Raw genomic sequence first — 26,492 nt, 5'->3', positions numbered from 1 at the left:
CAGATCTGTTTGAAGATAATAGGATATAAATAGTTTAAATCCAGAATGTACATTTAATTTGCAAGCTTCCCAGAAACGTTGGCATGTAGTTTTGAGTCTGCAGTTGATGAAAGAAACACTTTTTCATCAAAAAATAATTAGTACTTTGAAAATATCCAAACTGATACAAAGAATTATAAAATCATGCTTTGATCATTTGGAGGGCCAGTGGACTTTTTAAGGTCTGTTCTCCCTAATCCTGCTTTGGGATGTGGAATTCCCTGGCACCGCACCACCCAGCGTCTTTGTTTCTTTAGACCATACCATGTCCATGGCTGTGACTTGTTTGGCCTAAATTTTCTTGAGACAGGAATGATGCTGATTTGTATGGAATAACTTAGAACAAAGTCGTTTGGACTATCAGGCGCTACCAAAAACAAACATCAGTCTCTGGGGTCTGTAATTGTTAAAGCTAGAGATGGTGGCACAGTGCAGAAACAGGGGCTTGAGGTTGCAGCTGCTCATCTCGTGCCCCCCCTCCTGTCCCTCCCTGTGCTCCCCCAACTGCTTCAGTCACCTTTGCCCTGTGTTCCAGCTGCCGTGTGTTTTGAAAGGGCCATTTGCAGCTCCTCACAGCCTTCTGACACAGAGGGGAATGAGCAATGTGATGGGAGGCGGCAGCCACTGGTCGGAAGGGGCCACCGGCTAGATTCTTATCCACTTACTGCTTTATTCCATTTTTAGTCTGGCTGTTACAGAGGGTAGATATCTTGCACTCTGGTCATGTCTCTAAATAAAAACTCTCTTTATTTTAGTCTGAAAACTTAATTAGGCTTGCAAAGGAAACACACATGATGAATAACTTTACATTTTTGACAATTCACCGGCAAAATAAATAGTTATACTGAAGCATCAGTACGCCAATTTACCATTCAGCATTCACACACACACACACACACACACACACACACACACACACACACACACACACACACACACACACACACACACACACACACACACACACACACACACACACACCATCAATGCAGGAGCAGCGATGTGGATAAGAATAGGAGCAGTGGCCCTGTGTTTCCCTGGCAAACGTAGGCGCCCAGTAGAGGAGGGGTGTGTGTTCACAAGGCAAGACAAAGCAGTGGTTGTGCCTGGGGACCGTGGCCTCAGAGAGAGAGGCTCAGCACGGTGAAGGTTCTCACACACAGAAAAAAAAAAAAACGATAGAGAAAGAGAGGCAGAGAGGGAAAGAGAATGAGAGTGGGAGAGTGGGAGAGTGGGGGAGCGGGGAGAGAGAGAGAACACTTCCTGGAGGTTCATTCTTCCTCTCTGCAATCATCAATGGCATTCTCCCCCTGACCCACTCCTCTCTCAGGCAAACAAAAGACCCCGCATTCCAGTGAAGCCTGAACGGCCAACCAGCCAGCCATCCAGCCACAGTCGCACCACATCCCTCTCCCCACTGGACCAAAGTCTCACCATAGGGGTGCATGAGTGGAGGATGCTTCTAATGCCTTGTTATACGTTGAAAATCACTTTTAAACCCCACAACATAAAGCTTTCCCATTGCAATTTAGCATTTAATCAACATTTTACACACTGTCTGGCTTTCTCAAATTGTGAAAAAAAAGTATGTTTTTTTTTTATTTACACAAAATTCAGCCTAACATTTCAGGTATCTGTAAATAGCTTATGGTCTTGAAAATAATTTAAAATAAAATGTTGTGAGTTTGGAACAATGTTTGGCACACTGCATGAGGTTGTAATCAGTGACAGATTACAGTGACATATTCAGTTACATAAAAGTAGTATCCATGTATATGAGTTGTTAGTTGTGTGATACGTTTTGTATTTTAAAGTATTTTTTACAGATACACTTAATTGTACTTTTCTGAACTACTATTGCTCACTCCATTCATCCTTTAACGTTTAACTATAGGTTAGAATTCAAATAAAACACTTTGAACATTAAAGAGAAAGTTCTTTTTTTATTTTAGTATTTAAAAATATATACAGATCTTTGTTCAGAATTAAAAGGATTCAAGATTTGTAAAGAATTTGTAAAGTAAAACCAGCTTATTTTTACACTATATTATTAATGCCTTATTGTACATTTGTATGTTTCATTTCATTCATTTTTATTTTTACTTTATTTTTTAGTTCTAATTATTTGTATTTGTTTTGCTTCACTTTGTATTTCGCTGCTGCAACGCAAACATTTCCCATCTTGGGATAAATAAAGTACCTCCGATTCTGATATATTGAGATGAGTTTATGGTCTTGTTTTTAGAAACATAAAGAACAGCAAGCTGTGTGATTTCTTATACAATGCAACAAACTGCCTACCCATTAAAGCTTGGAATCATGTAGTGAATGTAGGCAAAGCTGCACAACAGGTGGATAATACATCCTGGAAAATAATGTGACAGTTGAAGCAACATAGCACTGCAGTTGCTTGGAGATGCCATATTGGTCGGACCCCCCACCATTTCCTCCCTATTATGGCCCTTCTGCCCTTCTGTGTGTTATTGTTGCTGCTGCATGTTATCTATTCTCCTTCAACAGCCCATTAAGTTCTGTTCTGTCCTGTTTGTTATTCTCTGAACAGATACTGCAAGCAGACAAAAGAGGAGATCAGATGAGTCTTTGACAGGAAAGACATTATTAACTCCCTTTGACTCTTTGATCCTGCAAAACAACAGAGTCGGCATCCCCATCACTGGACCAGAGGAGGAGGAGGAGGAGGAGGAGGAGCAGGAGGAGGAGGAGGAAGAGAGGAGTCACTGCGGAAATATGGGATACCCTCACTCAGCTCCGTTCTTATGACAGGAACAGCTTGGCATGGCTGACACATAGTAGCAGTGAGAAACACATTACAGTGTAAGTGACAAAGAGGGGAAATGAAAACAGAGGAGGCTGAGAGACAGAGGGCAGAGGCCACTAAGTTTTTCATCACAGAGGGAACATTGGCAGCTTTCCTATTCTTGTGACTGTATGTTCATTAGTTATTACGCAACCTTTAAAAACCATTGTCCTGCGTTTTTATATCACACACAGATAAAATGAGTTGATAAAGAAGATATTGTGGTCTTCTTCAAAGAAAACGAAGTGTCAAAAGATCACAAATATAACTGCTTATTCAGCGAGGTTATATGAACATTATGGAAATGATATGGAGATGGGTTTTTAAAACATTTAACAGAATTAAAAATGTATGAAGTCAAACGGGCTCTTCATTTGTTACAGAGGATCCCTGACTTCTTTTGAGTCTGACTGACTTAACATGTCTGTACCTGTTGCAAACTGGTTTAACTTCTGCCTCTTCGACAGGCAGTTTTTTTTGTGTGTTGAGACAAGTGTTTATAAATAATAATGTGATATAAAAATAATTGTACTCTTGATATAAACTCACAAATTAATCTTCATGCTTTTGCTTTTTCCTTCAGCAGTTTCATCATTCTTTCTTTTCTTTCCTGATGTTGTGTAACTTTATGTTGCTGAATTTCCTGTTGACGCAACTTGTGCCCTTTTTATATATTAACCTCGAGAGTATTTATTAATGACCCTGGAAAAATGCTTTGACAAAACAGTGTCAATTTATTTTCGCCTTGCTACCAAGCTCACCGTAGTGTCATCATTTACTCCATCCACCCTAGGAGTCTATATAAAGCGTTATATAAAAATGTATTCACATCTCAACCAGGATACAAGGGATGTGCTGAGGCTCCAAATAGGAAATAATGGTTGTGCAATCAGTAGGATTTGCCCTCGTCACAGAGTAAGAGAACTAAAGGTTCTGTTTGATCTGAACTTTACTTCATGGCTTTTGTGCCTTTTCGTTGAAATGTCAAGGCCCTTTCCTCCTGACAGCAACTCAGTGAAAGAATGTATTTCTTAGAGGAACTACTGTAACTGTATCCAATCAGGTGTCTCCAAAAATCAACAACCAGTAGTAGCCTGCAGCTAGAGTGCAAGAAGTAACAGAAGCACTGAAGCATCACAGCCATGACTAGACTGTTCACAATGGACACCTGTTAGTTTCTCAAAGTTTACAGGGCTACAATGTCTGAAATGCTTTTAAGCATTAAAGTCAGGTCCTGGGGGAACAGCAGCGTGAGTGCTTCCGAACTGAAGGACAAAAACCTTTCGCTCCTGGCCATTCCAAGTTTAGAAGAAACCTATTTTAGCCTATAGCGTACATTCTCATTTGCTGATATACATGTGTTTTATCTTTCTGCATTTCCTCACACTGTTTCATGTTTGTAAGTTTGAATAAAAAGTAATTTACTTAATTGGTGCATGTTTTTGACAGCTGCTTGGAATATTTTTACATTGCAACTTTATGATTGAATTACATTTTGCATGATTAAATAACTTGGACAACACTAAAACAACTCAAATATAACAGTGAGGGGTATTGAACAACTGTATTCAGCCTCAAGCCAACATTTATTTCATGTCTTTTCATTCAGTTTGTCCTCTATGTTTGAAGGGTTGTATGTAATGTAGCTATAATATAGAAGCCTATGCCATCTTGGGCCTTGGGAAATTGATGAGTTTCTCAATTGAAAATATACTTAAATTATTTTAAGGAAGTAATCAGATTGAATTAATTTAAACAATCTTTTTCTTTTTGTAAACAAATTCATTTACATAAACGATCCATCTTGTTCATTATCTCATGGATAAGGTTTCAGGAAGTAAAAACAGACATCCCTCATTGTACTGAGGGTCCTCTGGAAACATTACCAGGGGCTTCTGCAGATCCCCGGACCCTATTTTGGAAACCACCGGCCCAGATAACACAATGCAGAGTTCAGCAGGGCCATGCAGCCCCCAATAAGCCCCCTACAGAAACACTGCAGGGTTTTTTCAATGGGACGGCTGACAGCCCACCACTCCTCCTGTGAGTGGGACTCATAAAGCGATCGGCTCTAGGACCCGGGAGACGGGCTGCCACAGAGGCATTGCAGACAGCGCGTTTGGGAGGTGTAGTGGAAGAAAGGCAAAGAAACGGAGTAAATGAGAGCACTTTTGTCCAGATTGTTGAAGGACTTATCAACTTAATACACCGCCGAAACAGCTCACTATAATGAGACGGACACATTGTTGAATTCCTGTCCAGGTAAATGTCCGCGTTTCCTTCGCATGGTTAACTACAAGAGGTCGACAGCTAGACAGGGTAGGTCCCCATTGTACTTACATGGGATGCGGTTATTCTCACCCAAGCTGCCCTGCTAGGCCCCATATCCTTTCTATCGCTAAATGCAAACCTGAAATTAAGGTACTTTCCTGACTTCGCCGTACAAGTTATGTAGCTGTAAAGTCATGGGTTTGTACACGTCCTGTAGTAAATAATGCGTTGTTATTTTTCTACAAACAACCGCGAGTCTATGTGCAGTTAACCATTCATTTTTTGACAATGACCACTTTTGAGACACAGCCCTCAGGCCAAAATATCTGCAGTCATGTTACTTTAAACGCTTCACCTCTGCTAGAAAGTTGTTTTCGCTTGTTCTTTATGGCCCAGGAGGCAAATGAAAACAAATGAGCTCAACAAGAGAGCTGCTCATTCATTGTTATGAACTACCACCGCGTTTGTTTACTTGTTTGAGAGGGGAATTTATGGCCAGGCAGTAATTCCAGTTCGTCGTTAGCTTTGCTAGCTTGTTGCTGTTTCTGTTGTAACATTGTTGCATTCACGTTCAGTGATACAAAGTTGTACATCTTTGTTGTGACTAGATGCCACCTTGTAGTGGTTCTCAAAATGGGGCCCAAGGACCTTTTTAGTTCCACAGTTTTCACAGCAGGGAAGTCATAAAGTAAAGGTATAATAGAGGTGTATTCCTACTTCCCTCCCTTGTAATCAGTACAATTGCTAACTGCATGTGGGTAGCTGTTCTGGTGATAGGGTTTACTGTTGTCACTGTGTTCATCCCACCTACATTGATGAGTAATGCATTTCTTTACTAAATCATTTTGAACTGGATTTTTTTTCAAATGTATGTATGTGTAAAGCCTACTGATGTTATTGGAGTTATAATGAAAAGGGTTTCATCTGAGTATCAGAAGTTAAGGTGGCATGCAAGATGTACAACTTTAACGTCTAACTTGAACCTTGAACTTCCTTCCCTGATCTTACTGTGTGTTTGGCTCCCAGAGGGTACTCATACATGTATAGTCTTGAAACAGAACATTGTCCCGGGGCATGTTGTACCCGAAACGCCTCGGTGTCAAAATGTTTTTAACCAGTCATGAGACTACGTCTGTCCAGTGTGAGTACGCAGGGGGACTTTGCATGTGACCAGTGAAGACGCAACAGGCTGGCGTAATGATGCAGCCAGTGACTCCTTGGCTCTCCCTGTTCTATTTAGAAAATACCAGTCACCTCCCACCCAATCCCCTCACAGCCCTGTTGACGCAAATGTGCCACCAGTTGCATGCAGAATCTGAAGAATGTTGTTTGAAAAGTTGCCCCTGTACACAGGCAAACTTATTGTGCCCGTCCCCCTGCCTTTACCACAGGAGTTCAGATGTAGTGTCACTGAGAAAGACATGCTTCTAAAGATGGTAGCCCACCATCAGCATCACATGATGGTACTCTGTCAAACGGAGAACACTGCAGCCTATCATACTTTTAGCTTTATTCATCTTGTTAAGAATAAATACTCGCATTAATAACCGGGGGATTTGATTTGAAACAAACCAGAGACACCTGGACTTATCCTGAGTGTTATTCAGAGTATGTTACGCTTGGTATATATTTGATTAAATCTAGCTTTGTGATCCATCATTCAGTTATTTCAAAGCTTGTCTGAACAGCACAAAGAAGAATTAATTTCAGCATGATTTGTAAGGGGGTTCCTGCTCACGTCATCACAGGATTAAAACCGTGGGTCTGTTCGGCTTTCAAGTTTACAGTAGCTGTGGTTTGGCAGTCAGCTACTCCTACCCATAATATTCTTATCACCAGTGATGTGTTTTAAGGGAACTTGATAGAGGAACTGTGTACTGTGTAGTAGTTCACAGTAGTACCGGTCCTATTGTGTCATCGAACACAAGCCAAGTGTAGCTTTAGGTTCGGTTTCCAGCAGCAGGTGAGCATATTCTCATTTCGTTGTTTCAATGTTGTATCTTTGTAAACGTCAATCAGCCTCTTGTATACCTGTGCGGCAGCAGAATATGGAGCAAAACAAGACTTGTATCTATCGATCTGCGAAGGAAGTTGTGTTGTTATGTCGGCCTGATTTTCTGCTTCCTGCCGTAAACACATGGGACTGTCCTCTGTGGCTCGGTGACAGGCTCAGTGTGTGGCATCTCTGCAGCAGGAGACTGATTTGCATTGAATGGGATGGCCCCTGGTGCCAGAGCCAGAAAGATGAATGATTGAAAGCTGCACTGACAGCAGTGTAGGCAGGCAGGCAGGCGGTGGCCCAGAGGCCTGAGGACCATGTGACCCGCTGTCAGGGTACTGGGTTCATTCAGTGGCTGCTGGCTGCAGCGCTGGCAGCAGCCCAGCTTTTCCACACAGGCCGCAGTAGCAACAGGTCGCTCCCATTAAAACAGCAGCACTCTGTTGTGGCTCCAGAGCCCGTCTTGTGCATGTGTTGCTTTTTTGGCTGCGGTGTGTGCGTTCAAGTTTGTTTGTGTGATGTATCCCAGTGTGTATATAATGTGTGCGTGCCTGTGTCACAGAGTACACACTAAGATGCCGGAGAGATCCAACGGTTTGTGTGATCCCTCGTTTGAATAGCACTCACTGTGCTTTTTCAAAGTTCTCTCCAAGATCCTCCCAGCATCCACTGTGTGACACAAGCACCCAAACCCCAACTGCAATAAACAAAAACACTGAGCAAAAATAAACTGTGCTTCCACAAACTCACTTGTGCTCATTGATGGCGGCGAGCAGAATGGCAGTAAAAGGCGTGTTGATCGCACATTCACTGACAGATTTGTTGGAGCCTGGGGCTCTACTGATATGACTCGTACTCTGTCAATAGTCACATCCACTTCCTGTTGATGCCCCCACTAGTGAGCTGGATGAGGCCACTCAAACAGAGCTCTCTTTTGATGGTGTTACTGACGGAGCAGCAGCAGCAAATTGATTTCAGTTGATGGTCAGAGATTGCCTGGTGCAGTATGTGACATTTGTGTGAACAAGCATGGCAATTGATCATTCTTTGGCTTCTTCCCCATGTTCAAAGCTGTCTTTATATAATAATAAAAAGTACTGAATGAATCAAAAGGTCAAGTGTTTTGGTTATGATAGCCTGCAGGTTTTTCAGTATGTGCTGTTTATGAATAACCGATAAGTCAGTGGTGGAATTCAGCTGCTTTATCTGTCAGTGTAGTTTTATCCTGTCCTCTATCATACATGGTTAGATTATTGTTGTGGCTAGATCTTTCAGCTATTTTCAGTTTTTAGGCTGCACTTTACTCGTACATCTTTCTGAGGCCCCTTTCACACATTTCACTCTGTAAAGGTGACAGCATTTTCTTCTTAGCTCTGTTAAATGTGTGAGTAGGGGCCCGCGCTGTAAACATCAGCCTGGCAGTTTATCCTATCAGGACTTATTTACATTTCTGTACAGCTTCAACTACGATCAGGTGCAATAAAACGGAACAATCATAGATTCAGTGAATCTTAATCTCACAACAAATCTATTTTCTTGATTCAATAGCCACTGAATATTTTAGTCTGAGGTGTGGTTAGTCTGTGTTGACTTAACAAAAAAGGTGTGAAAAAAAGTTTGAGGTCATCTTACAGTAAAAAAACCCATCTCATTTGAAAATGAAATGGGAAGCTCTGGTGGAGTTTCGGATCATATTACATGTTTTGCATCACATTCTTCAGCATTTGATATGAAATTTGAATTTCAAGTGTGTTGTGTTTTAAACAAACGTATCCGGTTGGATAATCCCACACACAAACCAAAGTAATGAGATGTGAAAGCATTTCTTCCCACACTAAATGTATTTGTTTTTAATACGTATTAACTGTCGTTGATTACTTTAATGTCTCTGGTTGTTTCTGTTTTTTTCGGTGATAACCATTCAAAGGGAATACAAATGTATATTAAATAAATGTTCATCTTTCATATTCATGCTGACTTTTTGTGGTAGGCCACGGAGCACAGGGGCCGTACTGTTGGATGGTTTTTAGCCAAAATGCTAATCTACAAGTGGGATAATAATCCCTGCTATCCCCCTCAGAAATTCACATCCTACAGTATGCTCTTCAAAAACAAAATCATAATACTCATCAAACCGTTTAACAAGAGTCCCTTTTAAATCTTTTGGATGATCATTTCAGTATACCATTGGCTAAACCATCAGGGTAAACTGTTTACGCAACTTCAAAACAAGTTTTAAAACCCTTCATTCAGCCAGCCTACGTTCAGAATTGTTTCATGCTATTATTTTCTGACTCACTGTACAAAAAAAAAACAGGAATATTTGTGTGAGAACAGCATGGAATTTTCCAGTAGGGGGGAGACTTCATTGTGAATGCCAAAAACCATACACAGATATTTGAACCTTGCAATGTTGCAGGTTCCACATGAGAACGGGACTGTGCTGTGCTTTTAGCAGACCCTCCCTAACCGGGTCATAAAACACGAGGATCTTCTCAAACTCATTGCCTCTCTTTTACTATGTTGACCTGAGGGTTAATATTCAGTCAACAGAAACACTTTCACCTCAATATGCGACTCATTTTTACTCTTTTTTTTTTTTACTAATAGGTAACCACCATTGAGAAGGCGGCTGTGAACCCCAGGACCTCGTCTCCAGGCTCCAGCAAAGAGCCCTGTGAAGAAAACTTGGGAAACTAAGCTGTGTCTCTCCCTGCGGGAAACCTGGATCCTCCACCCTGCCCACCAACATGACCAATGTGGTGATTGTCAAGGAGGGGTGGCTGCATAAAAGAGGTGAACGCACAGATACATTTATTCTTTCAGTTTCATTTAATATCACTGTTAAAGAGTTTGATTTAAAAAATAACGGCACCTTAACCTTTGCTGTGTTTGATACCAAAACGATATCACAATGTACCTAAGTATTTATAGGCTATGGTTTCTGTGTGTGTTTTTCACAATACCAAATATATATTGTATAGTCACCATCACTTCATGCCCTACAAACTCTGCAACCTTGCAGCTTAACCGAGCCGGCAAAGAACACAAACTCTGCTAAAGACCCTAAAATATGTTAGTTATGCAAATGTTTAAAAATCCCTTGCTGATACATGTTAATGCATTAAAACGTGTACTTGGTTTCATGGAATACATGCACATGGCGGTTTCCATGTACTCCTAAATGTCTTAGTGAGTTGGGGCATAAATGGTGTAGCCTTTAAACAATTAGATTTTTACTCTAATGGTTAAAATATCACAAAAACCTTCATGCTACATCTGAAAGAGTGTAATTATAGTACACTATTCACAGTCTGAATTGACCAACGACATCTGTGCAAGGTGATGGATCAGCGGGTACCTTTATTTGAACGGGCTGTAAGCCAGATCTACTGTAAAGAGCCATCCAGTTGCTGGGTCCCCAGTGGGCCCCCCTGACAGTGCTGCGTGGTGTGGCACGGCTCTGTGTCGGGCGTGAGTCCTGTTGTTTGGACGAAGAGGCATTCCTCACATACCTGCTGGCTTTGAGCAGCTTTATGTGTTGCATGCTCACTCTGCCTTCACACTGCGGCTGCCTCACGGAGCCTGCTCCTCCACCACCGGGGGCAAAATAGGATAAGGAACTTCTCCAAACCCACTGAAGGCTCCCGGGCCCAGTGCCAAAGAACCAGGTTTTTACTGGAAGAGGGGAAACCAAGACTCTGACTCAGGGGAGAGGGTGATGGTGGCAGGTCACTCGGAGAGCTCCTAGGACTCTTGGGTGGGTGGGTGGGGGGGAACAGTGTGCCGCTGTGGTGCCTTCGCCCACACTCCCCCTCCTCAAGACTTGGGCTAAGAGCATAACAGGCTGCTGTTTTAGTAGAGGGTCAACCTGGTTCGGCTCAGTCGGTCTCAGGCAGACACACCCTGCTGCGTCCAGTGGGTGATTAGCGTTTCTATTACAGAGCAATGTTTACAAAAAATACTTCTTTAAGTTAGATTTGTTTAATCTAAACCACAATCTGTTAACTGTTATTATTTGTGTCCGAGGCTTTAGGGGCCGGTTGTGTTTTTGAGTCTATGTTTAGGAATAAACAACAACAGGAAAGTTCCTTCTTTGGAAGGGAATATGTAAATATACATTACGTTGGCATGACAGCTAAAGGTGTTGAGTCATTCATTTTGTACGTTTGTATACTCCGTTATTTCCCGGTTTTGTTCCTTTTTCTTCATATCATTATTTATGCCACAAAAACTGGCACAGGTAAATCTTTCCTACGATCGTCAGTGCCGATAAGGATGGGATGTGGATAGAGGAGCTAGTGTAAAATATAAGTGTAGTCAAAAAGTTACAGGTAGAAAAACAATCAGGTTAGGTGGTAGTAACACACACACACACACACACACACACACACACACACACACACACACACACACACACACACACACACACACACACACACACACACACACACTAAACAAACAACCCTTCAGGAACAGTGAGCTGGCGTGCTGTCGCAGCCCAGCAGCTGTGTCCTGTGAAATGTCACCCAGAGCCTCTGTGTTTTGATTGGAGAGCGTCCACCTGCCTCCTTGACATGAAGGCTTTTAGTGTCGCGTCACTGTCAGGCAGTCTTTGCCCCAGAGCCACGGCACAGAAGGTGAACCTGCAGTAGCCCCCCGTCCCTCTGTCCATCACCTCAACCCCCCAGTCAGCCACTATCATCCCCGCGTCGCACCTTGAGTGGAGCTTTTTTTTGTGCGGTGGCGCCACCCAAGTGACTCACAACTCTATGTGGGCGTAATAATAAACGGCTTATACCGCTTCCAAGTGTGTTCAGCATGCTCATTACTCCCATGTGTGCACTCAAAACATCAATTTAATGTTTTACAAAAGATAGCCCTCCATATTTCCAGCAGTGTGTTCCATAGATGCACTCTAGCAACACACCACATCTGTATTAGAGGAGATACAGTGAAGTGTTTCCTTCCAGTAACTTCTATTGAATGAAGCTTCATGATCAATGGGTTTTCTTATGGTGGGCCTGTCACACATCCCTGTCCCTGACTCTGGCTCTTTGGCTCCTGTCTGATTAGTCGTGGTCAGCGTGTGTGTGTTAACCGTGTGGAGGCTCCTGATTGGTAGTAGAGCCAGCATTGTGCCATAGTGTAAACCCCCAGGTAGAGCTAATCTCTCCTGAGAGCTGCAGGTTCTCAGCCTTGGAGTGCTCTGTGCTCGCTCAGTGAAATGATGTCACTCTGGAGGACTCACCTTCATACTCTCTCTCAGTCTGCAGCCATGGGTCTGGATTGTAGACGCTGTGCAGGATGTGCTGTTGTGACTATCCTGGTTGTCTGTTTTAGAAGGACACTTTTGGAATGTAAGACAAAGCAGCTGTAGGATGGGGGGGTGCACTTATGTCGGGACATGCATATGCAGATATGAGTATATGGGCAGTGTGAAGCATATCTATTCAGAATGTGAACTGCTAGCAGGACGTTTCCCCAGTGCCCTCATGCTCCAACCGCAGCCCAAGTACAGGCTTGCGAAAACACTGTAACTTTGTTGTTACTATCATAACCAGTTGTTATGCGTCCCCAAATGGTACTTCTCTTATAGAATCTTCACAGTGCACCCACACACTTTGAATGTGCCTACGGCCTCTAGCGGCCACAGAGACCGAGCAGCATGTTATTTCTTTTTGCAAGTGTGTTTTCCCAAAGTTTCCATCAAAGCCAGAGCATCATCAGACATCAAAGAGGCAGATTGTGGGTTCCCTAGTTTCCAGGGAAGTGCTGCGGCCAAGAACCCAGTGAAGCTCGACAGAACAGCGCTCGCTTGTCCTCTTCTCTTCCCTGGCCCTTGTTTGTTTGACTCATTTGCTCCCTGACAAGTATAAAGAGCCGGCCCCTTCGTTAGGCTAACGAAGGCCACCACAACTGTTGGATTTGGGTAGCACGCTCAGCTGGCTCCGGCTCAGGAGAGGGAGGGAGGGGAGGCAGAGGGCTCACCAGTAGAGATAGCGGGGGAAACATAAAGGGAGAGAGAGGGAGACAGAAGTTGAGCAGCGTCTTTGTGATGTTCCCAGAACACTGCTCAGTGACCCGGACGGCCTCAGGAGAGCGGTGGACGCTGTGTGTGACAGAGACCCTCTCGCGGCTCAGTCTGGAGCTCATCAGCTGATTGGCTCTGATGCTGGTCATGCGGCTAAAGGACACCCATGAGCTGCTCCTCCAAGCGAGACCTTGTTGGTGGTCCAGCAAAGCGCATGAGACACAGAGTGGGACTGAAGGAGGGGGGGAGCATGCATGAGTTTGTGAAACACCAGAGACAGTAGTCGATGACAAAAAAATGTCATCTTTGATATCTGTGCCTTGTGCATCTGGAGAGCATGGGGGCATTTCGGCCAGCATGTGCCACATGTGTAGTATTTCCTCTTAGTGATGTCAGAGAGGGAACGTGGTGTTTCCTGCACTGTTAATCATCTTCACAGGCCCACCTGATTTAAGAATGTCTCATGACGCTGCGATGCTGACAGACTCAGGACTCTGACCGGCTGCCAGCTCTGCTGCTGGGCTCGCCCTGGCTCCTACACATCCCCCTCATTATGGCTGTGATGGAGACACACACACAATCACCCACATTACGTACTGCAGAACTGATGCTAATCCAATTTGCTAATATTTTCACCTATTTTGTGAGGCTTTTAAACACAGCAAACAAGTTTCAAGTGCACATAAAAGCACTTAGTCCCCTCTGAGTGGTCCTAAATGTTTGTCATAGTGCAGCTTTTGGATAATATGTCATGGCATCAATGCTACTTCTATCCATTACACAATGATGTAGTGCTTTACTGCTCAATTTTAGTAATGACATTGCATTATAGTTTAAAAAGTAATACACGTTATTACACTTTTGTGTATCTCCATTTGTTGTGAGTACAAGTAGAGAAAGGCTCCTGTCTGCTGAATACTGTAACTGACAGATACCACTACACATTAGATAGCAGATTAAGTAACTACCGAAAGCTTCAACCTACTTAAGAAACTCCATTAAGCCAACGTTTCAGAGTTGATATTATTCCCATTTTAACCATTTAACGTCTAAACTGCTTTAACATCAATTAAAAGTTCAGATAAAGGCCTGATGGTAAAGATTTAGCAGTCTTTGTCTTTAAAATGCTTTGGTTTCCCTACAATTGTTTTTTTCAGGGGGAAAACTGAGGGATATAATTAAGTGATAACAGGTAATTAAATGGTTTGAATTATTTAGAATTCATTACTTTTTAAACAAACTTAACAAAAGTTATCTTCAACTCTGCCGGTTGAATACTCAGACGGTTGATCAGCAGCAGTGGAAGCTGAAGTGCCAGGCCGGGTTCAGAGTGGATCCCCTGTGGGCGGGGTCCAGCGGCAGAGGGTGTCACACCGGGGAGCCGGCGCTCTGGCCGGGTGTCTGGCCGTCAGCGCGGACCCCCGGCTCTGGGTAATGGGAAGCAGTCTTCCTGCTAAATGTGGTGGAGAGGAGTAAATGACTGGGGCGCAGCTGTCGGCACACAGGCTGGCTGGCATGGTGGGGGGACCAGGAGGCTGAGGGGGGCGGCACCTCCAAACCCGCTGTGTGCTTACTTTGCTGTGCAGAGTCCGCCTGCTTGCCACAACTGTGCTGCACGGCAGGGCACTCCATCTCCATTACTCCCTCCCCCTTTTTGTCTCTGTCTTTCACTCCCTTTCCTCCCCTCTTGTTCTCTTCCTTTCTTACTCCCACATTCTTCCTCTTCTCCTTGTCTCTTTTATCTCTGCTCCTGTCTACCCCCAAACCGGCTCACCCCCTTCTCGGTCCTCCCCTACTTCCAGTGCACACTCCTCACCCACAGCCCCACCATCCTGTTGCTAGGATAATGACCCTGCTGACAACTCAGACCCATGGCGGAAGCATCTATGGACCAGCGAAAAAGCTCCCAGTCTCCGACATCAATCACACCACTGGCACCTCTTTCCAGTTCGGGGAGGGTAGGGGAGACGCGGAGATAAAGGGGATGCTCAGCTGTCTGCACACTAAGACTCGGCTGTAGGCTCAGATATGTCCCTATCCTCACATCAGCTCATTGTGTTGCTCAGGAAATACTTTACTAGTTATTCAGAGGCCATACAGAAAGGTTTATCATACTTTTAGATTTATTTTTTATTTCACAGCTGGAGGGACTACCTGTCTCCGGGAGGAAACGGATCCTGTAGTACCCTGGTTTTGCGGGGGGTGTTTGATCTGACACTGGTCATTGAGAGTTCATTGGCACTAATTTGCTCTAAGTAATGTGTGTTTATTTGTTTGCAGTGCAGTAACCCAGTTAACTAATCCATGGACTGCTTGTTTACCCAGGGAGAGGGGGCAAATCTCAGCCCCAGTGTGGCAGGGGGGAACTTCCCACAGTGTCTCTATGGTAATCAGCAGGTGTCACTCACCACGGAGAAGAAGTGAGGGCTTTCTTACGAGCGTGAGAAAGAGGGGCAGCCTCCATCGCACCCCCCACCCCCATCCCTCTTGCTTTTTTTTTTTCCTGTTGGGGTAGCAGCGGCAACCGCGGTGACGGAGTGAAAGAGAGAGGGATAAGGGGACGAGACAGAGAGGGCCACATTGGAGGCCAGGGTGGCCCTTCCCCGCAACCTGTTGATGCTGCTGCCAAAGTCCTGGCAATGGAGTCCCCCATCCAGCTGCATGGGAGAGAGAGGGGCCAACAAAAGAGGTTTCGAGAGGAGGGGGATGTCAGGAAGACATAAAGGGAAGGGGGGAAAAATGTGGGAGGCCAAACTCCTGGACAGTTTGGGATGGCATGTGAGCCTGGTGCTGCCTTATATGGTTATAGCAAGAGGGGCAGCGGGGTAGATTGGTGTCCGGGCTGCATCAGGAGCCCAGCTCGGAGCTCTGCGGATGGTGTGGGGCGGAGTTTGTGGTTGCCGGGGCTCAACGGTGACCCCTGCATCAGGGAGCCCCCTCTCCTCTGGAGCAGGCGACCCGCGGCTCATTGAAATGCAGGGCACAGGGTGGCAGGCCGCAGCTGCAGCCTACAGGCAGAACCCGGCAGAAAAGGGCCGAAGGGATGGTGGGGGCGGCTGAGGAAAAACCAACAAAAGGCACAGCCCGCTTCCCCCTCCTCCCTCGCTTTGGAGTTCTAATTCCCTAATCCTCAACCTCCGCCTACCCCCCCTTCTCATCCGATTCTCACCACTCAAACACACACACATGCACAGTTCATGCAGCTACCACTGGCTCTCTTCCTCCCATCCCCGAGCCATGAATGGCCAGACAGGGACAAAACCCAACAGCAGCCCCCTCAGGAAGTCCAACCACTGGGTGCGGGCACTGAGAGGCGCATTTTGTCCGACCCGCTCTTGGTTCCTCTCTCACTGTGTGTGTGAGTGTGTGTGCATAGTTTACATAGTGCCAGATGACTATGGTTTACCTCTCTTGGTTCTTCATTAAAAACCACTCCAAAGTAACGGGGAACAGAGGAGAGCTGGGGAGAGAAAGGGATGACGTGTAGCAGAGCTGTTAGTTTGGACACATTGTTAGAACACCATGGCCTCTCCTTTTGGGGGCCGCACGGTGAATGCTGCATGATGTGTCTTATTAAAAGCCAACAAGCCACAGCAGCTGGGACTTCAACATTCCTGTCAGTGTCACTTAGAGACGGCAGAACAGGACGCTCCTCGGAAGCAGCCACTAACCCCTGTCACTCGGTCCGTCCCCTTTCTGTCTAAAGCCTTCCACATTTTTTTCCTTGTATTTGTTGACCCCTGAATGAGCCGGCCATCCCTTACTGTTGAGGCCTCTCCAGCAGAGTTGCAAATTACTACGGAGCTGCTAGAAACCATATATTATACTCCCTGTGAGTGAGTTTACCTTGCAGATCATTGAATCAGGGCAATCTTGTGATTATTTCAACATCTGGGATAGAAAGATTCTCTAGATTTTTTTTTAAAAGACAGTTACAAGGTAAACTATGAATGGGTCATTAGTCAACTCTGAAATGCAGAAGTTTCGAATATGATGCACCACCATGTACAGCTGTGGCCCTACCTTGTTGTGTGTGTGTGTTTGGTGTATAGAGGGCGTGGCGGTGGCAGGCTGGAGCTGTCCACACACGGCCATGCAGCAGTTGGCAAATAAAGATGAATTCTGTTGTGTTTGGCAGCGGTTCTCCGTTCATTATTTTCCACTTTGCCCAGCGCGCATCCCAGACCTCAGCAGCTGCTTGTCATGTAAAGACACTCTATCAGGCCCTGACAGCTCCTCCCATGCACACACACAGTACGCATGGCTCATACACACTTCACTTGAGCTCACCCCCCCCTCACTCACAGTCCTACATATGTGGGGAACATATGTAGTGATCTGTCTCACTACCACTCCGCTCAGCACAACTCTCTGCACACTGCGTAGCTTTTTCATCCCCTCTAGTTCTCTCATCTCTCATCTGGTGTCAGATACGTGAGTTCAGCCACATGTCGGCTGTCACACTTGACTTTTATTAGGAAAGCTGTGATTCCGGGACGCAGTTCTTTAGTGGATTTCCTCACAGCAAAGTGTGTCTCAGTTACAGTCAGACCTGACACATGATGAAGGTTTATCTTATCTAGGTTGTGGTCAGTCTGTCTGTTGGCGAGCTTCCTGTTTTGGAGAACATGTTGACATCAAAAGGCTTTAGTTTACATTAGTGATGAAGAGCTGACTTAAAAGCAGGAGGCTCTCCTGTGTTGTTCCGAGGTCCATTGTCTTCTGTCAGCAGTCTGTCTCTCAGTACACAGGATGTACTCTGCAGAGCATTGGAGTCTAGTCGTATTAAGTATTGACAGCAGATTGCTCTTCAATTAATACGTTGGTGTAAATTACAGTTATGATATAATGCTATTTCCACATTTACCCTCCCAGCAGCTGTCGGTTTCATTTTCTCGTTGTGTCGGAGCTGAAGAAAGGCCACAGTGTGGAAAGTAGAACTGAATAAAAGTAAAAGGGGAAATGGGTGTAAATAGGAAGCTGACAGGGGTCATCTTTGTTGTTTATGCTCTGAGGGCAGACTGTTTGCGGGGGGGGGGTGTTGCGCTGCAGAGCGGTGGAGACACAGACACGCACAAACAGCCGGATATAGCTGCTTCCACTGTTGTCATGTGACACAGTTTGTGGTCACAGACGAGGAAGTTGCAGTGTCCTCTTGTCTAGAAAGAGCTTGTGCTAGGTAAGGATGTGTAATGCAGATGTGGAGTTACTTCATTTCTGTGACCATCTTTGAAACGTGTAGAAAAAGATAACAAAAGTCTCACGCAAGTCATTTATTTACATCCACATATTAACAGTTTTATTAACCCATGAAGGGATAGGATCTAGGTGTTTACATTCCTTGCACTATAAGCTTGTTTACCTTATTGTGTGACCATGCAGACTTATAATGTCATAACTATTGCAGTAACATAATTAAAGAAAGTGGCCCATGTAAAGAGAATCTAGAATGGTTATCTGACATTGTCATTTTTCCCGTCGGCCACCTCAGTGTGGGAGAATGTGGAGCTGACACACACCGTGCCATGCGCTGCTGCGTCACGTATGACCACCCATGCTAGTTCTGGTGGGTGCTGTGCGTCAGTGGAGCTGGCAGGAGAAGCTCGGAGCCTTCCAAATAGGATGTTGTTGTAATCTGTTGAATACAAATACCTTTCACTGCTCACTCACAGGGCCCTGTACACAGACAAACGTATTTGCACACAAGCACATGAATGCGTACACATAAACACCTGTGTCTGCCCATCAGGATCTGAAGGCTGTAAGGTCATCACTCAGCTGGAAGGGTTTTGCTGCATTCCTGCTGCCAAAACTAAAGTAAAAGTCCCAACATTTGAGATGAGCGCGCACCTTGGTCTGGTGTCAGGGTGTCAGGGTGTCAGGTAGGGGGCTCATTATGCTGCCGCTGCAATGTGCACATGCTGTCCTCACTGTGGGCTGGCATGGATTATGGCTGGGGTATATGGGTCAGCCAAAACTGACCACAGAACAGGGCGCCAGCTGGGGCCCATCTGAGGCAAACACGGATCGGTGCTGAAGGCTCAGGGGACTTTCTGGCCACAAATTAGGTTTATGGGGATCTGGCTGTTGATTTACCTCGCAGATGATACTAACATGGCTACACGCAATCTTAAATGGCACCTCTTCTGTGCTTTGAATATTCAGATTTTATGCTGAAGTAAGGAAGTCTGTTTCTCCTGAAGGACTGTGATAGATAACACGTTGCATGTGGATTCTCTGGAGACCTGCGTGCATGCGGGGGTGACTGATGTGGAAGTTGATTGGCGAGGCCTGCAGTCTGAAACAGACAAACGACCCTGTAATTGTGTTGCATTCAAACAGAGATGAGTGGAATCCACCACCTAACAGATTTTTGCCGTTGTGTATTTTAATTAGGACAATGCATGTAGTACGGGTGGCTTTGTTGGGAGGCGGCGAGAAAGGCCACCTGAAGTAAAGCTCATTTCTAAATGAGCTGTGTTTGCTGTGAAAACACCTACTCTGCAGAAAACCAGATGAAAAAACTCCTCCTGTGCCATGATGAAAAATGAAATAACATATTGGACATCTGCTGTGGATTGAAGCCTTAAAGTATGCTGTACTCTGGGGCAGATGTTTTCCTCGACTGTGGTGATTGCTGCCACCAACTTGCCAGTGGCAGTAAATCAGGTGTTCTTACTCTGGGATGTTTGTTTTGGGGTTGATGGTGTGATGCTCTGCTGGAAGTTGCCTGCTTTACAAGGCTTCAGCCTGCTGTTTGGGGTCAACTAGAATGACTGTGCTTTTCCTTTCCAAAAGCCAATTGGAAAATGTTCCATATATGGTTGCAAGATCTCCGAAGGGTAGTTCAGCTTGGGTATTTCTCGATTTCTTAGCACATTTCTATCATAAAAATTGTACTTTTTTACTATTAAAGTGAATTTATTTTTGTTATATTACGAGTTATATACACAATACCTGTTTAAGTTAACAGTATATCCACTTGTAAATGATTGTCATTGATTTGTAACCGATACTGCAGTCAGCCGATCATTTGCCGAAAACCGATTGAACAGTGTTTCCTTAGAATGACCTCTGAGTGCATCCTTCCATCACATGTGCATCTCATCGCTCTGCACAGTCTGACCCAAAGGACTGCATGCTTTCACGGAAGTTTTGATTATATTAATGGATTTATTTGGCAGATAAATAATTATTGTTTCTATCTGCATACAGCCTGAGCAAATAATCCCAAATATTTCCATGTGTTCCTGTTATTCCCCATAAATTCACAGTTGATCCCAATGTAAATTTCCAACTTGAATATTTCCAGAATTTTGCAACCCTAGTCCTATTAGACTTTGTTGCTCACTTTCTATTTATTTTTTTAAGAAACGAGGTTAGAGGTCGTCCATAATTTTTAGGTGTCAAAAGTGGCAAACGTTGAAAGTGCTGACTTCTTGTCTTTTCCCTTTTAAATATTTTCTGAGGATGTACACTAATCAGAGGAGACACTTTAGGCTGCTGTTTGATCTGTTCCGTCTCACACATGATCTGTCATCGTGTGTGGCTTTGAGGGAGGGTAACAGAAGCTCATATTGACAGATCTCCTACCTCTCCCTTACAGACACACACCATCCCTCTCACACACACCACACTTTTGTGTTAGAGGAAATGGGGCAATTAAGGACAGCTTGCTACGGCTCTGCATGGGGTTAATATGCGGCACCGTAATTAAAAATAAATTACACTTTTCCTGTATAAATATTCAACTCCCTCTCCACTTTGTGCCACTGCCTTGTTATAGTATGTAAGCTATTTTTTTTCCCCGTCTGCACAACATCTGGCGCAACATTTCCTGAAGCATCACCGCAATAAATTGAGTTTTGTCTGCCTACGAGAGATTCATCTGTGTGACGATGGTGTGTCTAAGTGAATGGGATGCACATGCATGGCTTGAGGTTATGGGTGTTGTCCAGGAAATTGGAATAGTGGAAAGTTTTATTTGAAAATCAAATTGAGGCTTTGGCAAACATGATGCTAGTGTGACAAAATGATTGATTGGAAAGAGACAGTGGTAGAGAGTGGTTGTGGTCTAGAACGATGAACTAAAATGCATTTCTACCAAATTATAAACGGAAAGGGAAATTTCACAGACTTTCTGTCTTTTGAATATGTTTTAGGGAGTACTGCTTGATATTCCATGAAAATAGTTCTGTAAAGACTTTGGGGCTGCGTGAAATTTCAAGTAATTTTGAGGCGATGTTTGTTAGGGCTACAAGTTTAAAAAAGAGGCTACATTAGCCACTACTAGCATTACACACCCACATTTCCAACTAATTTTTGAAAGTTAACTCGCATTTTGGGTGAATTAGGGCCAATGTTTTGACAATAAAGAACAATGTGTGGAATAAAAAGAGGTCTCTGGGTCTGGCGCTTTGATTTTGATACTTGTTTCAAACTTTCCATCTGAAGGCCAACAGTGTTCTGGGAGTGCAGCGCTAAATCAGTGTAGTACTCTTAAGGGTACAGGACATTAACTGAGGATTTTTTTTTGTCTCTGGTAGACTAAGTAGATTTTTATGAACCCATATTTTCCAGTTGAAGGAAATGGTCGGAGGATAGAACAAGATTTTTGGACCGTTAAAATGTTCCCGAGAGTCTAAACTGCAAGTGACCACTGGCAAGGGGACAGGCGGGGCTAAATAAAGGGTCCTGACTCCTACTAAAACCACTCAGCTGACCTACACTCAAAGAAAAACTGTGACAAGGTGGTCATTTTAAGGGAACACTAGTGAAGAGCATGGTAATTACTTCCAGGAAACGTGTTGCACCTCTTTGATTCAAAATAGAGAAAGAAAGGAGAACCCTGTGCTGTCATTAATCATGAAACCACAATGTAAAAAATAGTTTTGCATTGGTGGGCATTTTATTAACGTGAGAGAATGTGATGTTTCGATACCCTATGAAATACCCTATTACCTTGTCACACTTTGATTTTATCTCGTCTCTCATAACAATTTCAATCTATTTTTTCATATCAGGAGAATACATCAAGACCTGGAGGCCGAGGTATTTTCTCCTGAAGAGTGATGGTACATTCATTGGCTACAAAGAGCGACCGCAAGATGTTGACCAGCTGGAAACCCCCTTAAATAACTTCTCTGTCGCACGTGAGTATCTGCTTCAGAGAAACCACTGCATTTTTCCCCCTCTGCTTATTGGCAGCTGGGTTTTACTCTTGTTTTGTTTTTCTGCTTTCTTGTTTTTACTTGCATTGTTGCAACAAATATGTTTGTATGCTTCTCTATCCAACTCTGAAAAGTAATTAATAACAGAAAAAAAACACCCAAAATAAATTGTGCCCTAGTGCCTGTGAGGTAAAAGAATGAAAGAGGGTTTGCTTTATTATTATAATCAGAGTAAGTAAAGAAGTTCTCAGATTATTTACTTAAGTAAAAGTAGAAATACTACAGTGTTAAAATACTGCAAGTAAAAGTCCTGCATTCAAAAACGTACTTGAGTGAAAGAACAAAAGTATTGGTATAAAATATACAAAGTACAACAAGTGATAGTATTTATTATTGGCATTTTAGAATCATATATATTAAATTACTGGATTATTATTATTCATGCATTAATATGTTCATCACATCTGGTAAAGGTTGAGCTCATTTAAATACTTTTTATACTCCCACTCGATATTTTAACCTATAATTATACATCATAGTTTACTTATTGGTTATTTTATATTTTGTCTTAGCCTATAATCTAAATATGTAAAGTAACTTGTAACTAATCATTCAAATAAATTTAGTAAATTCATAAGTAAAATATTGGCTTCTAAAATGTAGTGGGGTAGAAGTATAAAGTAGTATCAAATGGAATAAAAAAGTATCTCAAATTAAGTTGAATCCTTGAGTTAATGTACTTCAATACGTTAAACACTCCTCGGTTGTGAGCAGAGACATTAGCGCGTTAGGCTGTACGATGTTAACAGCTTCACTGCAAGTTTCTTTCAATCGGGGCGTCGCTCCGGGACAAACCAAGCGAGTGTGTGCAAGATGTCTGGCTCCTGACGTTAATACATCAGATGCCATTCCTCTTCTCTGTGTGTGTCTCCCCCAAACTCTTAAGTTTTTATAAAAGCGGCGACAAAAAAGAAGAAGTGCCCAGAGCAGCCGAGCCCTCTCCATCTTCACATGGGAGAAAGTTGCTGTGATAGGCTGAGCAGATGACTGAACACAGCAATTAGACAGCATACTGTTTGTTTAACTAAATGTTTCCTCCCCGACACTCTTGAGTTATCATGGCTATTAGCTGCCTGATTTTGAGTATTTATCTGGGCGCCGCTCTGAGGCTCCGTCTCCATCAGCGGTAGCTTTGGTTTGTGTCACCACGGCGACCCAGCCACAGAGGACACATGGTGCGGCGCTGCTGACGGGGCTGCTGCAGCTGGATTACACACTCAGCCTGATGGAGCCATGTTGGATCTCAGTGGTGGTCCACTCCCCTGTCCTCCATCTATCAGACAGAGGCCATTTTGTGTCACTTTCTGACATATTTGCTGACATGTTTCATTTGGGAACAGATGTTAATGTGAAGGAGGTGCAGATGGAAATCTTAGAATTCACTTATTAGACTGTTGTGAGTAATTGTTTTGCAAACCGCTTACAAGACAATCATTTGCCTCAAAAGTGAGATAATTGAGCGAAACGGAGGGAAAGTATGTGATGATTAGCTTGTTTAAGAAATCGTTGACAAGTTATGAAAGATTTGTCTGTGCAAGCGTGACATGCCAGTTTCAGATTTGAGCTTTTCTTTTTTATTTCTTTCACGATAAAAGTATAATCTTTTGTTTCTGCAATGTTTGGAGAACACAAGAACTTGAACACAAGAAGAAGTCACCATTTTCTCAGGGTTCTTTTATAATAAAGACATGCAAACCATTCACATTACAGGAAAACAAATGGCGGAAGAATCTAAAATAGTTGTTTATACACTTTAGCTATAGTCCAAACTAAGTCAGAAACAGAATACTTAAGAAAATATGTGTACTGTTGCAGAACTTTTATCTTTTCATTCTAGGTTTGCTCTATCAAAGCCTAAATTAGCACAAAAGGGGCTGGGTGATATGGAGAAAATCAAACATAATATTTTGGATCCAATACATCAATATCAGTAGGACAATATCAAAGGGTTACATATTGGTGAATTTACTAAATATTTCCACAATAAGATTTGTATAACTTATCCATCAGTAATATGGATTTAATGACTAACTAGTTAAAGGCAGATAGCAGAAAGTGTCTGGTAAGTTCAGAAAATAACACCACTTAACTGTAATGTAGCGTTTTAAAGCAGGAAAAGATCCCACTAAGGCCATGATTTCACGTGATATGTAGCCTCATATAATGATCTTTACAATATCAATGTTGTGCCCAGCCTTATTGGTAAATGTTTTGTTTTAAAGGGGCTGACAAGTTAAGGATCGAAGCTGTTTTCCTCCACCAAAGTGCACCTGTTCATTTCCAAATTGAGCGACAGTGTCTGTTAGGGTGGCGATAAAGATAAATGGCTATAACTGTGGGTCTTTCTGTCCTCTGCTCCCTTACACACCGGCCCTCCTCCCCGGCTCCCTCCCTCCCTCCCTGTCTGCGGTCAGAGTGCCAGCTGATGAAGACGGAACGGCCCAAGCCCAACACATTCATCATCCGCTGCCTGCAGTGGACCACTGTCATCGAGCGCACCTTCCACGTGGAGACCCCCGAGGAGAGGCAAGCGAGTAGCACACACCTCTCCACTCACGAAGCAGTAAAACACAAATCATTTACATGCAGAGAACTGGCCCCTGTTGCTAGAAAGCAGATTAACGGCTCTGTTTTTCTAACATCTAGACGCAAACATACACATTTAATCATTATTATGCTCTCTCACAAGGTTCACTGGCTATTGGCAGGACTCACAGCTACCTTCCTGTTGATAAGAAGACAATTACATGATTGGGCTGCTGGGCCTGCATGATGGTAATGGGCTGATGTTATCTTTCTGCTGCCTGTTTCTCCCTCAGGGAAGAATGGACTAAAGCCATCCAAGCTGTGGCTGAAGGCCTCCAGAAACAAGAGGAGGAGATGATGGACTCCTCTCCGGACCCCATGGACATGGAGGTCTACCTGACCAAACCCAGACAGAAAGTGGTACGGCCCATTTGACGCTGCTGTGTAGCTCTGCTGTCCCCACACAGAAACACCTCAGTGTCTATTAACATTAAGTCAACCCTTTTATTCCTCCCCACCCGTTGGTATCCCAGGATGACCGTTAGTCCTCCACCGAACTCTGCCTTATTTGCACTTCAGCCCACTTCCCGCAAGCTTCTTTTTTACTTTCCCAACATCAGCCATGGGTGGCTTAGCACCAGATAGTATGTCCAGCAGGTTTTCCAACCCCCACGTGTGTCATGACAGGGGGTCCGAGGCCACTGGATTGTATGTCCCCCACACAACCATTTTCAACATTCTCCTTGGTGCCAAGGTCAGAGGTTAACTCAGACACAACCACATATAGGCCAAACCATTAACTATTGCACAGTGGGTGAAATCATGCCTCAAATGCTTCTGTGTTGCTGTCAGTGGGACTGTGTGCCCCCGGATAGTTAGAGCATGAGTTTGGTAATGCTTCTATTTGTAACCAAACGCCACTCTCTCCCCTCTGGCTCTCCAGACTATGCACGACTTTGAATACCTCAAACTCCTGGGAAAAGGCACTTTTGGCAAAGTTATCCTGGTAAAGGAGAAGGCCACAGGACGCTACTACGCCATGAAGATCCTGAAGAAGGAGGTGATCGTAGCAAAAGTGAGTGGATGCCAATGAGCAAGTAAAAGAGGGAGGAAATACACTGGGGGGCGGGGGGAGCAGTGGAGCAATGACTGATACCTAAATGGTAAGCCATTGTGAGAGTTGCACAAACAGTCTTTGTTGCTTTTTTTTTCAGGATGAAGTGGCACACACACTCACAGAGAACAGAGTCCTCCAGAATTCAAAGCATCCGTTCTTGACAGTAAGGAGCCCCTCTATATACCCAAACCAAACCTTATTCTAACTCGCAGAGATCCTCGGGAGCCTCTTCAATCCAGCCCAGCAGCATCCTTTCAGATAAAGGGGCAGTTCCACCAGGAATGTTTCAAGAGTTTTCTTACAAAGGCTGCAGACGAGCCGGGTATTTTATACCAACACTGGACGTTCCTTTTTATTTTATTTTATCAGTTAACTCTTCTGTCAGTCTGAGCTGAGCAGTACTGAAGGCTCCTCCAAATTCCTTAAGTGTTGGTAGGAGGCAGCCCATAATGGGATGT

At 43.9% G+C, this 26,492-nt stretch overlaps 1 protein-coding gene across 3 annotated transcripts in view; it reads left to right on the top strand.

The window, feature by feature from the left end:
- Positions 1 to 4,933: 4,933 nt before the first annotated feature.
- The window catches only part of akt1 (v-akt murine thymoma viral oncogene homolog 1), a 29,483-nt gene continuing 7,924 nt past the window's right edge, over positions 4,934 to 26,492 (top strand). The window contains exons 1-7 of one of the 3 annotated variants that reach the window (XM_063908825.1): positions 4,934 to 5,119; positions 9,738 to 9,923; positions 22,185 to 22,313; positions 24,806 to 24,917; positions 25,211 to 25,337; positions 25,861 to 25,992; positions 26,132 to 26,197. In XM_063908825.1, the coding sequence (XP_063764895.1) occupies positions 9,878 to 9,923; positions 22,185 to 22,313; positions 24,806 to 24,917; positions 25,211 to 25,337; positions 25,861 to 25,992; positions 26,132 to 26,197 (612 nt within the window). In that variant the 5' untranslated portion in view covers positions 4,934 to 5,119; positions 9,738 to 9,877. Of the gene's footprint in view, positions 5,177 to 7,074; positions 7,092 to 9,737; positions 9,924 to 22,184; positions 22,314 to 24,805; positions 24,918 to 25,210; positions 25,338 to 25,860; positions 25,993 to 26,131; positions 26,198 to 26,492 lie in introns of those variants that run through there. The other 2 variants (XM_063908826.1, XM_063908827.1) reach the window with 2 other exon arrangements.

This window comes from Eleginops maclovinus, chromosome 19 (assembly GCF_036324505.1).
Source record: "Eleginops maclovinus isolate JMC-PN-2008 ecotype Puerto Natales chromosome 19, JC_Emac_rtc_rv5, whole genome shotgun sequence".
Taxonomy (NCBI): Eukaryota; Metazoa; Chordata; class Actinopteri; order Perciformes; family Eleginopidae; genus Eleginops; species Eleginops maclovinus.
Note: the sequence above shows the minus strand (reverse complement) of the source record. Positions and strands in the feature narration are given on the sequence as shown.